Source organism: Vulpes lagopus, chromosome 18 (assembly GCF_018345385.1).
Source record: "Vulpes lagopus strain Blue_001 chromosome 18, ASM1834538v1, whole genome shotgun sequence".
NCBI lineage: Eukaryota > Metazoa > Chordata > Mammalia > Carnivora > Canidae > Vulpes > Vulpes lagopus.
In genome coordinates this window covers 39,574,280-39,588,802 of record NC_054841.1, presented here as the reverse complement: position 1 = coordinate 39,588,802, position 14,523 = coordinate 39,574,280, and the positions used below count along the sequence as shown (strand labels likewise).

The 14,523-nt window shown below is 34.0% G+C and overlaps 1 protein-coding gene across 2 annotated transcripts in view; it reads right to left on the bottom strand.

Annotated features, from left to right (window-relative positions):
- MACROD2 (mono-ADP ribosylhydrolase 2) overlaps window positions 1-14,523 on the bottom strand; it is a 1,912,080-nt gene that overhangs the window by 1,454,788 nt on the left and 442,769 nt on the right. For both annotated transcript variants that reach the window (XM_041733514.1, XM_041733515.1), the window contains exon 4: window positions 480-509. In XM_041733514.1, coding sequence (XP_041589448.1) covers window positions 480-509 — 30 coding nt within the window. The remainder of the gene's footprint in view (window positions 1-479; window positions 510-14,523) is intronic.

Below are 14,523 nucleotides of genomic sequence, written 5' to 3'. Positions count from 1 at the left end.
ATGCAGATGTTAATTTCCTAAGTGGCTGATATATCAAGCTCTCATGCTACAAAGCCATAACTTTTCTTTTTTTTTTTTTTTTTAAAGCCATAACTTTTCTAATATCATTCTGATAGAAAAAACCCCCTAAAACTGCAAGTCTCCAAATGTATTGTTTTAGAATTTATATCAAAAGTGACTCCATCATTTCCTATATGTGTGTTTGTCTCAATAGCTTAGAGCTGCTATAGCTTATGCCAAAGGTAGAAATACAGTTTGATGAGAAGAAAAACAATATTCCACATATTTTGAAGTCTTTCAAAATTACATTTAGGCTAACCAATGTATGTATTTTTATTATAAATTATTTTCTAGAAGACTATCATTTTTTGTTTAATAATTACAGTTAATTTTCTTATAAGTATCATAGAACTTACTTAATATCTTGTGGTTGGTGTAGTAAAAAGTATATTTTAAAATAAGTGATGTTCAGGACTTACCACCTCCTCCTCCAAGAAGACTGGCATTTGCTGTTTAAAACAAAACAAACAAAAACAATTAAATAATATATAAAAACTATAATATGTCAATGTCAGATAGTCTAAGAAAAACCTGGTGGTGATCATGTCTCTTATAAATACAAACTCACACTATGTACTTTCATATAAAGATAGCATTACTGCTTTATGATGATATGAAAATTAAAATAATTCACTATCTCTTTTTTCTCTTCAAATGACTATTTTTATATGTACTCCCTTCTAATAAATGAGGTGCATATTATGATATTTTTATTTTCTATTCTATATCGAAATTAATCTTCTATGTTCTCTGTTTTATCAAGTAGAGATAGAATAATGCTATTTAGGCAATTCAATGATTTCAAAGGACAATGTAACATAATAATAATAATAATTTTAATAAAATCTCATCAAATAAAGTATACTAAGACACTGTACAGTAAGAACCCTTAACCAGTAACAGATTACTGATTATTATTACTTTTAGCATTAACTTTTTATTTGAACCCTTAACCAGTAACAGTAACAGATTATTATTACTTTTAGCATTAACTTTTTATTTGAAGGAAAGAAAAGCATTTTCATAAAGTAATGTGCCATTTCTTATACAGTTATCCATTTTTCTAGCACACATATTTCTAGAAGCCAAATAATAAGCAAAATATAAGATAATTCCATTTGAATTCATTTCAAGAGGTCAAAGTTTTATGAAGTTCCATTGCAGGTTTCTATGTAAGTAGTAAAAACATTATGCCTATGTTTATCTTGTCATTATAACAGCCAGAAAACAAAAGTTAATACACACTGCACTGAGCTTTATTCCATAGAGTTCTTATGTATAATAGGCATTATCTCATGCCATTATAAAAAAAAGAAATCCTACAGCAGTCTAAAGAAAGAATGTGGCATCCAAGATCTCTTTCTTTGTGTAACTTGAACTACCAAAACATTAAAGAAATCATTTAGGAAAGAGAAGTAGGAATCTTTAACTTGAACTTCAGTGTGCTGTCCACAGACCATGCATTGCCATAGTAAGAGAAGCAAAAATCTGTTACTAATTCCATCAATAGGCATTTTTGCAACAAATGCCCATATTCATAGTTCCATGAGGTTAAATATGTGATAATGTATATAACACTAAAGAGAATATCATGAAAATGCATAAAGACCACATGCCTTTGAAGGCCTTGTCAATATGTCAGTATTAGAGCATCAAATCTTATTTCATATCACCTTCCAAGGACATGATCATCTAATTGCTGTTCTTGCCTTCCTCTCAGTACTTATTCCACAAACATGGACTAGATAGCAATGTCATTAATCAATCATAAATAAAACACATTCCTGATGTCATAAAATCTTCTGTCATTCTGTCAACTCAGGTCCCAAATCTATCTGACTTCACAGTGAGAGTGTATAGTTACATAGATGGTAGCCTGGACTTAATGTCCTGCACCAAATTAATCTTTATAGCTGTTGAAGTGGTAACTTGTTGCAGGGGCAAGAGGAAACATGCTGTGAATTCTATTTTGGTTCCCATACTCCTTTGTGAATGGCAGAATTTTCATGATCAACCCATGTCTCTTGGCTAAATCAAATATTTTCTAAAATCTTAGCTATATGCATTTATAAAACCACATGGCATTTCACACTCCTGCTGATTATTTATTTTTATATTTCCTTGAGAACTACTTCCCTATCTATAAGTTTTCCAGATCCCTGAAACTGTTTTTCTCCAACTTTCACATATTCATTCATAAAGAAAGTTATTTCCAAGAAAAAATAACAATAGTGGTAGTTTTTCACTCAAATTATGGCCAGGAGCACAATAACACAATGTAGCTACTTTCACCCCATGTTTTGCTCAATAAAGGTAGAGGTTGCCTGTTTTGAGAACATAGCCCAAGGTCCCTCTATTTAAGCACTTATCCAATAGATGTGGGTGGATGAGTAGGCATAGGTATAGGAACTAGAATCCCAGTGCTGGAGAACCATCAAGTCAATATATGTCAGATGTGTGTTCATGTCTAGATCAGTGTATCTGGTCACATTTTAATATCAATATAGAACTACTTTACCAAACTGTGGCATTCTACATGGTATATTATCACTTTTTTTTTTTTTTTTTTGAGAGAGAGAGAGTGAGAGAGAGAGCAGGGGTAGAGAGGGGGAGAGTGAGGAAGAGACTTTTAACCAGACTCTGCACTGGGTGTGGAGCCTGAAACAGGGCTTCATCTCGCCATCCTCAACATGACCTGAACTGAAATCAAGAGTTGGAAGCATAACTGACTGAGTCACCTAGGTGTCAAGATTTTTAAGATAATTTCATGTGCATTATCATTCATGTAATAGGACTTAATCTAGGCTGCTAAAATATATTCACATACACTATATATATAGTGAATATATATATGTGTGTGTATATATATGTGTGTGTATATATATATATATATATATTCAAAGCAATTCTAATAACTATAACCTGGGTAATGATTTTTCTAAAGAATTCATGAAATCTAAGCCTATTTTATCAATTTCTGTTCTCATAATTTTTTATTTACTTTTTTTTATTTATGATAGTCACACAGAGAGAGAGAGAGAGAGAGAGAGAGAGAGAGGCAGAGACATAGGCAGAGGGAGAAGCAAGCTCCATGCACCGAGACCCTGACGTGGGATCCCGGGTCTCCAGGATCGCGCCCTGGGCCAAAGGCAGGCGCCAAACCGCTGCGCCACCCAGGGATCCCCTGTTCTCATAATTTTTTTAATAAAATGTTTATTAGCAAAAATATCAAGGCAATTTTCTTCAGTAAAAATGACATAAATGAAGGCAAATAAAAGTGAACCTTTTATCAGGATTTTGAATATAATCTTTCCCTTCACAAAGCACCTTATATATAACTGATGCTCAACATTTATTAGTCAGATGGATTGTTTCTTCCATTTTACAAAAGTGAAAATGACTTTTGTATGTTTAAAATTAATAGTCACTTAATTTCTACTTAATTATCTCTAATAAATTGAGGTACATCCCAATTAAATAGAAGCCCCTAAAGATGTGGTCTGAGTTTAATAGTTTGGACTGCATCTAAGAAGCGCTCAATACATTTTTTCTAACAGGATAATTGGTAAGTTTAGTCCAACTTCTTTTGATACTAGAGGTATTTGTTTATTGAAGTGTGTGGAAAGAGTAAACGTTGGTCCTTTTTCTACTTGTAAAACCAAGGACTATCAAAAAAAACTCTTAAAATTTCTTTGGAAATAATGACTAAGGATGTAAAAATGTTTATATATTTCTGTCCCTATCTAAGTCTCTTGCTAGAGGGAATTTCAGAAGTGCTTCTTGTTATTCCCAAAGCTTCTCAGAGAAGGAAAAGGAGAAAAGAAACAAAGAAAACTTGAAGTTTATGAGCATAATATCACTGCTTCCAAAATAAGATTTAAAAATATCTTTTCTGAGCATGCTTACTGACACTATTATTATTCATATTTTCCTAAATAAAATATCCTTTCTATTACCAGAGAGGTAGAGGAAAAAAATCAAGCTACAGTAATTGCCTCAAAAATCAATTAAGTAAGAAACTAAAATGAGCCATTATAAGTTAATGAATCTGTGTATTGCACTTTTTTGTTCCCCCCCAAAATAACAACTCAATGAGATAAACAGTTTCACTGTTTATAAAGCAAAAGACAAAATAAAACAAAAAACAAAAATGAAAAACAGTGAATATAAAATGGGAGAAAGATTTACCTAAATCTAATTTCAAAATGGCAAATATGGAGAATTTATTTATGATATCCTAACCAAATGACTAATTTTTTAGAGTTTTTGAGAAATTATTTTCTTCCATTTGAACTCAGTCCTGAAATTTTTAATGAAAATTATCAAATTTTTATAGGTATATCCACTTTTAAATTATCAAAATCATAGGGAAAAGTGAATTCAATTAGGAATCCTTTTCTTGGGATAATCAGCCTAAATGAAAAATGATCATGGTACTTACCAATAGTATCATTCATTATTTCATGTGTTTCTCAATACATAAATGGAATATTACATTACCTTCTTTCTAAAAATAAAAATATTTTGAATGACCCTCTGTGTGCATATACATGTCTGTGTGTGCATGCATTTGTATTCTTTTACAAATACAATTAAATTATGGATCAAATGATGAAAAATAAAATTACTATATACTATAAGTAATCTTCCATTACTGGAAGATCCTAAGTGAAATGCATGCCATAGCATTGTTAGAAATTTAAGACAGCTGTAGTTAATCAGACCCCTAAAGCACTTTTCCTCCTAATATCTCAAAATCCTTTTTAGTCTGTATAGGGTAATAGAAAGAGCCAGGTAACCTGTTTTACTTCTACCTCAGTTTCTAAATAGTCCAGTGGGTTGAGTAAGTCATAGTCAACTACCTTATTTATCTTCTTCCATCTGGAAATTTAGAATTATCAGGGATGGCAAACAAATTTCAAATAATTCTGATTCATTAATTAGAAAAGACTGTCAGTATCTCTCTCTCTCTCTCTCTCTCTCTCTCTCTCTCTCTTGCTTTTATTTATTTATTCATGAAAGACACAGAGAGAGAGAGAGGCAGAAACATAGGCAGAGGGAGAAGTAGGCTCCCTGCAGGAAACCTGACAGGGACTTGATCCCAGGACCCCAGGATCATGACCTGGGTGGAAAACAGACTCAACTGCTGAGCTGCCCAGGTACCCCAATTGTCAGTATCTCTTGATTTGAGCACAATTCTAAAGCTAAATCTAGGCTTGTGGGAAAGAGAACTATGATCAGTTAATAATACTGATCACAGTCAGAGTGGGGTAAGGAGAATTGAAATGGCAGCAGACATGAGATATATTGGAGGTCTGTACATCAGTTAACTTCTCTTAGTTTTGACAGTTGTCTTAGATTTGACAGTTTCTGATGCAATAAAATTTTATTCAGTAATCTTAAGAAACAAAGCCACTACCCAACACATGCCAGCCTTGTATTTTAGCATACTTAACAGCCCCCACAGTTTGTGAGTCAGAAATATAGTAGCTCTTGTTTATCCACAGGGGACATCTTCGAAGACACCTGCAGTAGATGCCTGAAACCTCAGATAGTACCATAATCTATGCATACTATGTTTTTTTTTCTTTGCCTATGGTAAAGTTTAATTTATAAATTGGGCACAGTAAAAGATTGAGAACAATAATAATAAAACAATTTTTTAAAAAGTACTATAATTAAAGTTAGGTGAATTTGGTCTTTCTCTCTCTCTCAGAATATGGTGTGCTGCACTCACACTTCTTTTTGTGATGATATGAGATTATAAAATGCCTACCTGAGAAGATGAAGTGAGGTGAATGATGTAAGCACTGTATGTTAGTTTTTAATGTAAAGCAGGTGATCCTCCTTCTGATAATACATCAGGAGGATCACCTACCTCCAGGTCATATGGTTGACCTCAGGTAACTGAAACCCCAGGAAGTGAAAAGCAGATGAGGGGGAATTGCTGTGATCCAGTCTGTGAAATAATCCAGACTGGGAGATGTAACTCATGCTATGAGCTAAACTGGCCTGGTAAGTGTTTGAAACAAGTTTGTATTCCACTTACCAAGATAATTTCTATTATCTTTACAGTAATCATTTGTTTGCATCCCATTTCTACTCCCACCCAAGACAATCTGGCAAACAAGCAACAGCCTGGGAGACTAGTATTTAAACATTGATTAAGAGCAGTCCAGGTGGCTCAGCGGTTTAGTGCCGCCTTCAGCCCAGGGTGTGATCCTGGAGACCTGGGATCAAGTCCCCCTGGAGTCAGGCTCTGCATGGAGCCTGCTTCTCCCTCTGCCTGTGTGCCTCTCTCTGTGCCTCTCAGGAATAAGTAAATAAAATCTTTAAAAAACAAACAAAAAAATTGATTAAGACTGTGCAGAGTTTGTTTGCTTTTCATCGTTATAAAAGAAATTGTAGTTACTTTTATTCTAACAGGATCCTGACCACCAAGTTTATTTATTCTGCTTTCTTATTACAATAGACATGGGATGTCAAATGATTGTTGGCAAAAAATTCCCCAGAAGCTCTATGTAAAACACTATTTCATTCACAACATGTTATCCTAAAAGATACAAAAGATGAAATATCACCCGTTAGAATGGCACATTATATTCCTTACAATGTGAAGCTCAAAGTAGGAAGTGCTAAAACATCTAAGACTAAAATCCCAAGCATGTGAATGACTCTAGCACTACTTTATACAGGGAGCAACCATCCCAAGTGACAGCTGTGGAAATACAATCTACACAGACAAATACAGCCATCAGTTTGGCAACAACTCTCTGTTCATGCTTTACTAGATTTATACCTTCTAAACAAAATCAAGGGAATGCCAGAGGTTTGGAGCAATGGTATAATATCCTGCTTTGAAGCTGACAAAGAGAGAAAATTAAACATAGGCTTAACTATCTCACATGCAGAAACCAGGCATAAACACAGGATTAATAGTTTACATTTTAGACTGACTACAGAATTTAAAGAAACCATTGATTATTCCAGGGTCTGTGTGTTTTATATAAGTTGGAACCTACTATGAAGCCAAAAATAGAATACAATAAGCCTTACTGTTGATGAATAGGTGAAAAAGCATCAGGAATTAGAAAACTTACTTGGGTGTATTAACAAAGAAAACAAAACATAATGACTTTTGTTGCAGCATGAGGGAGGAGAAGAGCTGTCCCTTGTTAGCCAATTTGGCTTCATCAGCTACAACTCTATGTATTCAGTGACTTCAAGAAATACTGCAACATGGGAGGAAAACCACATATTTTGCCCAATTCCTTCATTTTACAGAAGTGGATCAAAGAGGTCAGGTGACTTGTCTAGGCTCAGACGCAGGAGAACCTACTCTACAATACTGCCAACGAAACTGGAAAATCACACAGATGTTTCCTTTACTATCTGAAAAAAGAGCACTCCCATGAAACATTTTTGTAAGCTAAAATGGTATAAAGCAAAGAAGTAATTATCATTCATTTACGTGGAAAAAATTTTTAGCCATTCCCAGAACCAAAAAATAACCTCTTTTATGCTTTTCTGATATCTTAGGACACATCTTGCTAGTGGATACACAAAATGAACTGAGATAAGGGACAGATGCTCACAGAGTTCAAAGCTATGGCAACTTGATGCTGAGATGCTGGGCCTAGTTCTCAAAGAAGGACCTTGGCAGGGCCACTTTCACTGCTCAGGGTGCACGTTGGTTCTGCGTACTGGCTTGCTGAAGAAAAACACTGAATGCTATTTTCACTTCTTTGATAAAAGCAAAAATCCTCTTCAGTTTTCTTTCAGTTAGAGAAAATAGGTACCACTGTAGGTCTTTTGTACTAGCTAGGTGGTATTATGTGAACTTTTGAAAAGCAGGGGATACATGTATGTATGTATGTATGTATGTACACATATTTTTTCTCCTCATAAATCACATGCAAAGATGGTAACAAAACATAATATGCATGGAATCTACAGAATGCTATCCTACTGAAGATCACCGAATTTAATTATAAAAGGGTGAACTAAAGTATTGCCAGGTCCTACAGCTCCATAATGCAATGTAACTAATGCAAAATGAGAGGAATCAGCACATGCTTTTATGTCACAGTCCTCTTTCTCGACACTATATATCGAATCAGTTGTAATTTTGATGATGACAACACTGGCTCAGTTACAAAAATAGGATTACTTAAGTAACCCAATCTGGGACTTTCCAAAGAGTGAACAAGTGTGTCTAAATAGGGAAAAAATGAGTTCAAATGTGTATTAGCTTTGTGGTTATAGTGATACAAGACACTTGAACAGCAGTTTTAACTTGTCTTTGACAAGAAAGATTTTTAACAGAAACCAATTCTCAATTTGAAAAATGGAAGATGTGCTTATTTAAGGGAATATGATATACTTTTAGCCTGATTAAAACACAGGCCTGAACTTGTACCCTCATTTACATACTTCTTGGGCAGACCAATTTGTTTCAATAAAACTAGGTAGTCCCTTTTAAGAACACTGTTTTGCATAGTTTCCTTATTTCATATTTCTTTTAATATTATGGAATCTTTATTTCTCTTCAATAATGAAACAGCATTGAGTTTTTTTAAAGGTTTATTTTTATTACACTTTAATTTAAATAAATAAGACAAAGGAACAATTCTCAGTCATAGTAAATAGATGGGAAGATTCTTTGAGACAAAGAATCTCAAAGGTAAAGGATTTAGGGTTAAGGGGAATACATAGGATTGCTACCTGGAGAACACTCCTTACAAGCATTTGTTGGTATCAACAGCACTACACATAATTCTTAGGACAGAGCTGGTACTAAATAAATATTTGTTAAATATATAAGTAAGGGAATGACTGGAAGACAGGGGAATGAGAGAGGGGAAAAGGGAAAATCATATTTGTGGGACAGGTGAATAATAGTTAATGACTCCACATAGCCAAGTAAAGCTATGCCAGAAAAGCCAAACAGATCTAGATCCAATTCCAGATTCTATCATCATCTTTGAGAAAGTTCTTGAACTCCAGCTAATTAACCCATTGGAGTGTCTGTTTCTTAATCAGTAAAATATTGATAAAATAATTGCCATGATACAGGTTTGATGAACAAAATATGATTGATGACTATGTAAACCACTCCAAGGTACCTGGTAGGTGCTAAAACTCAGTAAATGTCAGCTCCCCATCAATAACCTTGATTTCTGCTACATCTGGCACTCATGCTAGAAGTTAAAAAAAAAAAAAAAAAAAGACCCAGGGTGCCTGAGTGGCTCAGTCAGTTAAGCATCTGCCTTCGACTTAAGTCATGACCCCAGAGTCCTTAGGCTCCCTGCTCAGTGGGAAGTCTGTTTCTGTCTCTTCTCCTGCTCCTCTCCCCTGCTTATGTGCTCATTCTCTCTCTCAAAGAAATAAATAAATAAAATCTTTTTAAAAACACACTATTAAAATCATTCAGAGCAATCTACACTTTGCAGGGGCCACAGCCATGTTCATTTTAGACAACTACAGACCCCTGCCCTCACTTGGAGATGTCCTGTGCTATACCCTCATCAGGATTTTAGGAAGGCACTAGGATTTAGGTACAGAGAGTTAGGAACAATGCCATCGGCAAATTCATTTTTTTTTTTTAAGATTTATTTATTTATGAGAGAGAGAGAAAGAGAAAGAGCATGAATGGGGGGAGGAGGAGAGGGAGAGAGAGAATCTCAAGCAGGCTCACACTGAGTACAGAGTCCAACATGTGGCTCAATTCCAAGACCCAGAGATCACAACTTGAGCCAAAATTAGGAGCCAGATGCTTAACCACCTGAGCCACCCAGGTGCCTTTCAATTTTTTTTTTTTAAATTCTGTCTTTGGGCTTAGGCCAATTAAAGAATAGTTCTATATGCCCATGAAGAAAATGGATGTCAATATTTTGCATGTTATAAGATTTCTCCTTTCTGGGTTATATGAATTATTTAGTTCAAGAATGATGTTAGAAATATATATCAGATAGCTTCTGGTTACTCCTTAAGACCCACTTTCTATTCAATGCCCTGTTCTCTGCCCAAAGTGATCTATATAGAGGACATCTTACCCTCTGGTTGGGTTCAGTTAAATGGGGAGCCTTGGTGGGAGCTAGTGGGAAATATAAAAACAGCTCAAAGTTTTTATATTTCCTTGGTTTTCTGTCTATAAGCTTACCTTGGACTGACTATATCCCTTACACAAAGATCACTGCACTAATCAAGGTCATTTAGTATATAATATGACTTCCTCTCCTTTTGAGTTCTGACTTATCTCCCTCCATTTATCTCCTTGAGCTGACAGTGGTAATAGTTGTGCTATTCGTAATAGTTGTGCTGTTGGTAACCACTGGTTCCTGAACAATCCCTTGAGTTTCTCCTATACCATTCCTGGCTCTAACCCTTGTATTTATTCCCTTTATAAACATGCCATCCTCGAAGTATCTTACTTTGATTGTGCCAAGGTTCCTATAGGGATCTTGATTGAACAGATATGGCTTACCCAGACTGGTCACAACTGGTGACCTGCCTAAATCTCATCACATCCCTTCCCAAACTAACTCTCTTAGTTTATAAGTCTTATGAGGATGGCCCTTGTTCTTATGTTTCTATTTGTGGAATAATAAATATAGTAGACTGTTTTTCCTATTAATTAGAAATATATAAATATATTAAAAATATGAACATAAACATATAAAATAATATATACTCATTTGAACATGTGAATCACGTATGTTATTAAACAACTGGTCTTATCTACTATTCCTCCATGTTCATACAAATATATATACATAATTGAGTCTTCCTGGGGCTGTTGTTTAAAAAACAATGGATCCTACTACAAAATAATACCATGTAACATAATTTTCACATTTATCAATACATTAAAAGCTCTAACTAAAAAATAATATATAATGTATTATAACTTTCTAAAGTCTGAGTGAAATTACTCCTATTATTTGTGGGCACTTAATGTTGTTTCCAGTTTTCCCATTACAGACAATGATCTATTAAAAATCCTTGTGTGCATGTGTATGTGTATTCCTACATACTGGTACTTGTACTATAGAAAAAATCCTTCAGAGTATTTATGCATAAAAGAGCATATGAATTTTTCAAATTTAAGAGTTTAACAAGATTATTATAATGTGTATATTAAAATAAGTCAAAATTAGCAAAAATTTAACATTCATAAGTATACCCTGGGAAGCACATAAAACATCAGTATCATTTGATATCTGCCAATAAATAAGCTAATCAAAATGTTTTGACAAGTACATGAAGTTCACTGAACTGCTTCTGATTTAAATGTAAAATACATCAGTGAAAAGTTCTCACTTATACCTGAAAGGATCTGAGTTTCTGATTTCAAATATATAAATTTTAAAATGGTCTGTTTTTAATGTAAAAATAATAAAGCCATCTCAACTGATGGTGAGTCTCTTTAACCACTTTCTTTTCATGTTTACTAGATACAAACCGTGACAGGTCTTGAACTTCAAAGCAAACTAAAAACTTGGCTAGAAAAGATTAGAGAGAGAAAGTTTCCACTACTTTCTAATTAAATTCCTTGCAAATTTAAAGTATACTTCAGAAGTTTAAAGATATAGAAGTTCAGAAGATACCAACTTATTAGAAAGATATGGAAGGGAAATTTATCAAAAACACAGATGCAAGAATGCTTCAGCTCAGTATGAATTTCAGGGCTAAGTAAAACTATTTCTTCTCTTTTTGAGACTACTGTAGCATATGAAGACTTTCTCTAGCAGTGCCAATTCTACTTGTTAAATTAAATAAAATTCAATATAACATGTTTCCATTTTTTTCTTTCTCCAATCTAAATATAACATTTTAAAGCAGCATTCTTCTTCCAGTTCATTAAAGTCTTGTTATACAACTAAAATGTGCTGTCTCACAGAGAAGCTGACCTGGCTTTCCAACCTAACATAACACTTGGATCATCAAGCAGTCCTGATCTCACTATTGTACCCAATTTGGTCTCATGATATGGCCAACTTATGAAAATTTAAAACGAGCTCTAGTATGATTCATTTTTATCAGAAAGTCATGCTCTGAATCACCAATCTGACACATACTTTAGTAAGCTTATCAAAATAAAAAAAATATAGCCATTATCACAAATAAAGGAACATACAAGTAAATCATGATGACAATTTTCTGAGCATCTATTAAGCAGTGTCTAAGAGTTGAACTGTATGGTATCTGTCATATTCCAAACAATCTTTTATATAAAGTGGGAATTTTTACTTTTCCTCTAGCAAATGAGGAAACTAAGCCTATTGTAACACTAAATTGCTTGCCCCAAGTTATGGGCTGCTAAGTTAAGTATTCAACCCAAGGTTTGAGTCCTTTCATTCAACACCTAATCAATTATACTTACAGTATGCCAGACTCTCTTAAAGAATTATTTTATTTCTTCCAAATTATTTTAAAATAGTTGCCTATCCAATGACCATGTATTCAAATAACACCAATGGTTGTATTACTGGTTTTTGAATCTAGCTCGGGACTAAAATTGGATAGTATTTATATCCATCATACAACTTAAAATTATAAAAATTTAAGTATCTTCAGTTATACTTTCCCATATCATTTAATAAGATAATAATAATCAACAAGTTAGATCTCATAAAATCTAAATTGTCTGTAAGGAAAAACTCCTTTGAAACTAATCTAATATTTTGTATGCTTATAGTGAAAAACACAAAATGAAAATAAATATATGCTTTCATTTGTCCTAAACTTTCCATCATTAGGATTCTTCATCCTTGAATTTAGGATTATCAAATAAAGAATATTTTTGATAACTTTTTAAACTTATTATTTAACAAATCTCATAGGATAACCAAATAATATTTACTAAAAATAATTGCTTGTCTAATGTTATTCTGAGATATCTAAATATCAGAAATAAAATAGAAGCTGCAACAGTTAACAAAAGAATTTGTATTTAGTTTCCAGATATAATGAATTTGCTGCCTACTGAAAAAAAATACTTAATATTAATCCTTAATTTCACCAATAATTAGTTATATAATTTTGGGCAAGCCATCTAAACCTCTGTGCCTTGATTTATCTTTTATAAAAATATAAATTGTAATTTAATTGTTTAAAAACCATTTAAGCAGACACTGTGTGTGGGTGCTCTGGGATACATGCTTTTGGAATAAATAGCTGAGCAAAATAGACACATTAAATTAAATCTACAAATTATAAATATTTTAATAATTATTCACTCAATATTTTATAATTAATGCATTTAATACCTAAACACTAGAATCATGATATTAAAGGTCATTTAAGAAAAAATACTGTTTTACAGATTGGTGGTACCTTAGGATATTTTATTTTCTAAAATTTTGCTCTCTCAGACTTTCAGTCTAGGCAAGATCACATAGATTTCTTTTTTTCTTATTCTATTTTTCCTCCCCACTTCCTTGCTGAGTACAACTAAAAGTGCTGGAAATAATGAAAGAGGCAATCAAAGGAGAACTCAGAAGGCTCAGGGCAGGAGGGGAACTGATGAGAGATCCCAGGGTAAGAAAGAAGGTAACCCAGGCCCTGAGTTTCTTGACATCCAACCTAGCAAAATGAGACAGTGCAGGTAGGTTCTTTCCTTCCCTGGATCAACAGGAGGACCACTAACAATAAGCCTCCAATAAATGTGTTCTCCTTCTCCTCAGAAACTAAGATTCCTCTCCCACATGGAAAAACACAGGACAGCACTAGCAAAGGGGATCCTGTCTCAGTAAGTTCTCTGCTAGGAAGATCCATGGGGCCTGAATGAGACTGCATGCCAACACCAAAAGACACTGGGTGGTTGAGGGTTGATGGCAGACACCAGCAAAAAGGATCCTACTACAAGCACCCAGGCTACGAAGGTCTTTCCATACCCCAGAGGCGTAGGGTATCTACCACAACAAGCTCTGGCTTAGGAAGTGCTCTTCTTCCCCACCGGGACTGAGAATCCTTCTATTACTAAGAAATATCAAAGGGGAAGGGGCACAGGGTTGGCAATTGGTTAATTGGCAGGGTTAATTGGCAATGATTGGGCAACCAATCCAATGGAAAGACTCAACCAGTGACACCTAACTTAATATAGTAATGAGGAAGAAAAACAGAGCGGATTAACTAATGGGAACAACGGATCTAATGTGGTCTAATCCTCTCATCTTTCTTACTAAAAAATGTTACTTTGTATTAAAACATATATGCAACTTTCTTAGTATCCATTAGTAACTCATCTTTGGCAGAATTACAGTAAGACCAAGAAACAGCTGAGAAAGTGGCTCATTGGAGGAGAAAAGTAAGGAATGAAAGTTCCTATATAATCTATAAACTGATTAGGTGCTCAGGAATCAAAACTAGATTGCACGAGATTACATAATACTAGGGAAACACCCATATTTAGTATTAATGAACTTGAAATGGTAAATGTTTTCTTCCCATTTCTAGACT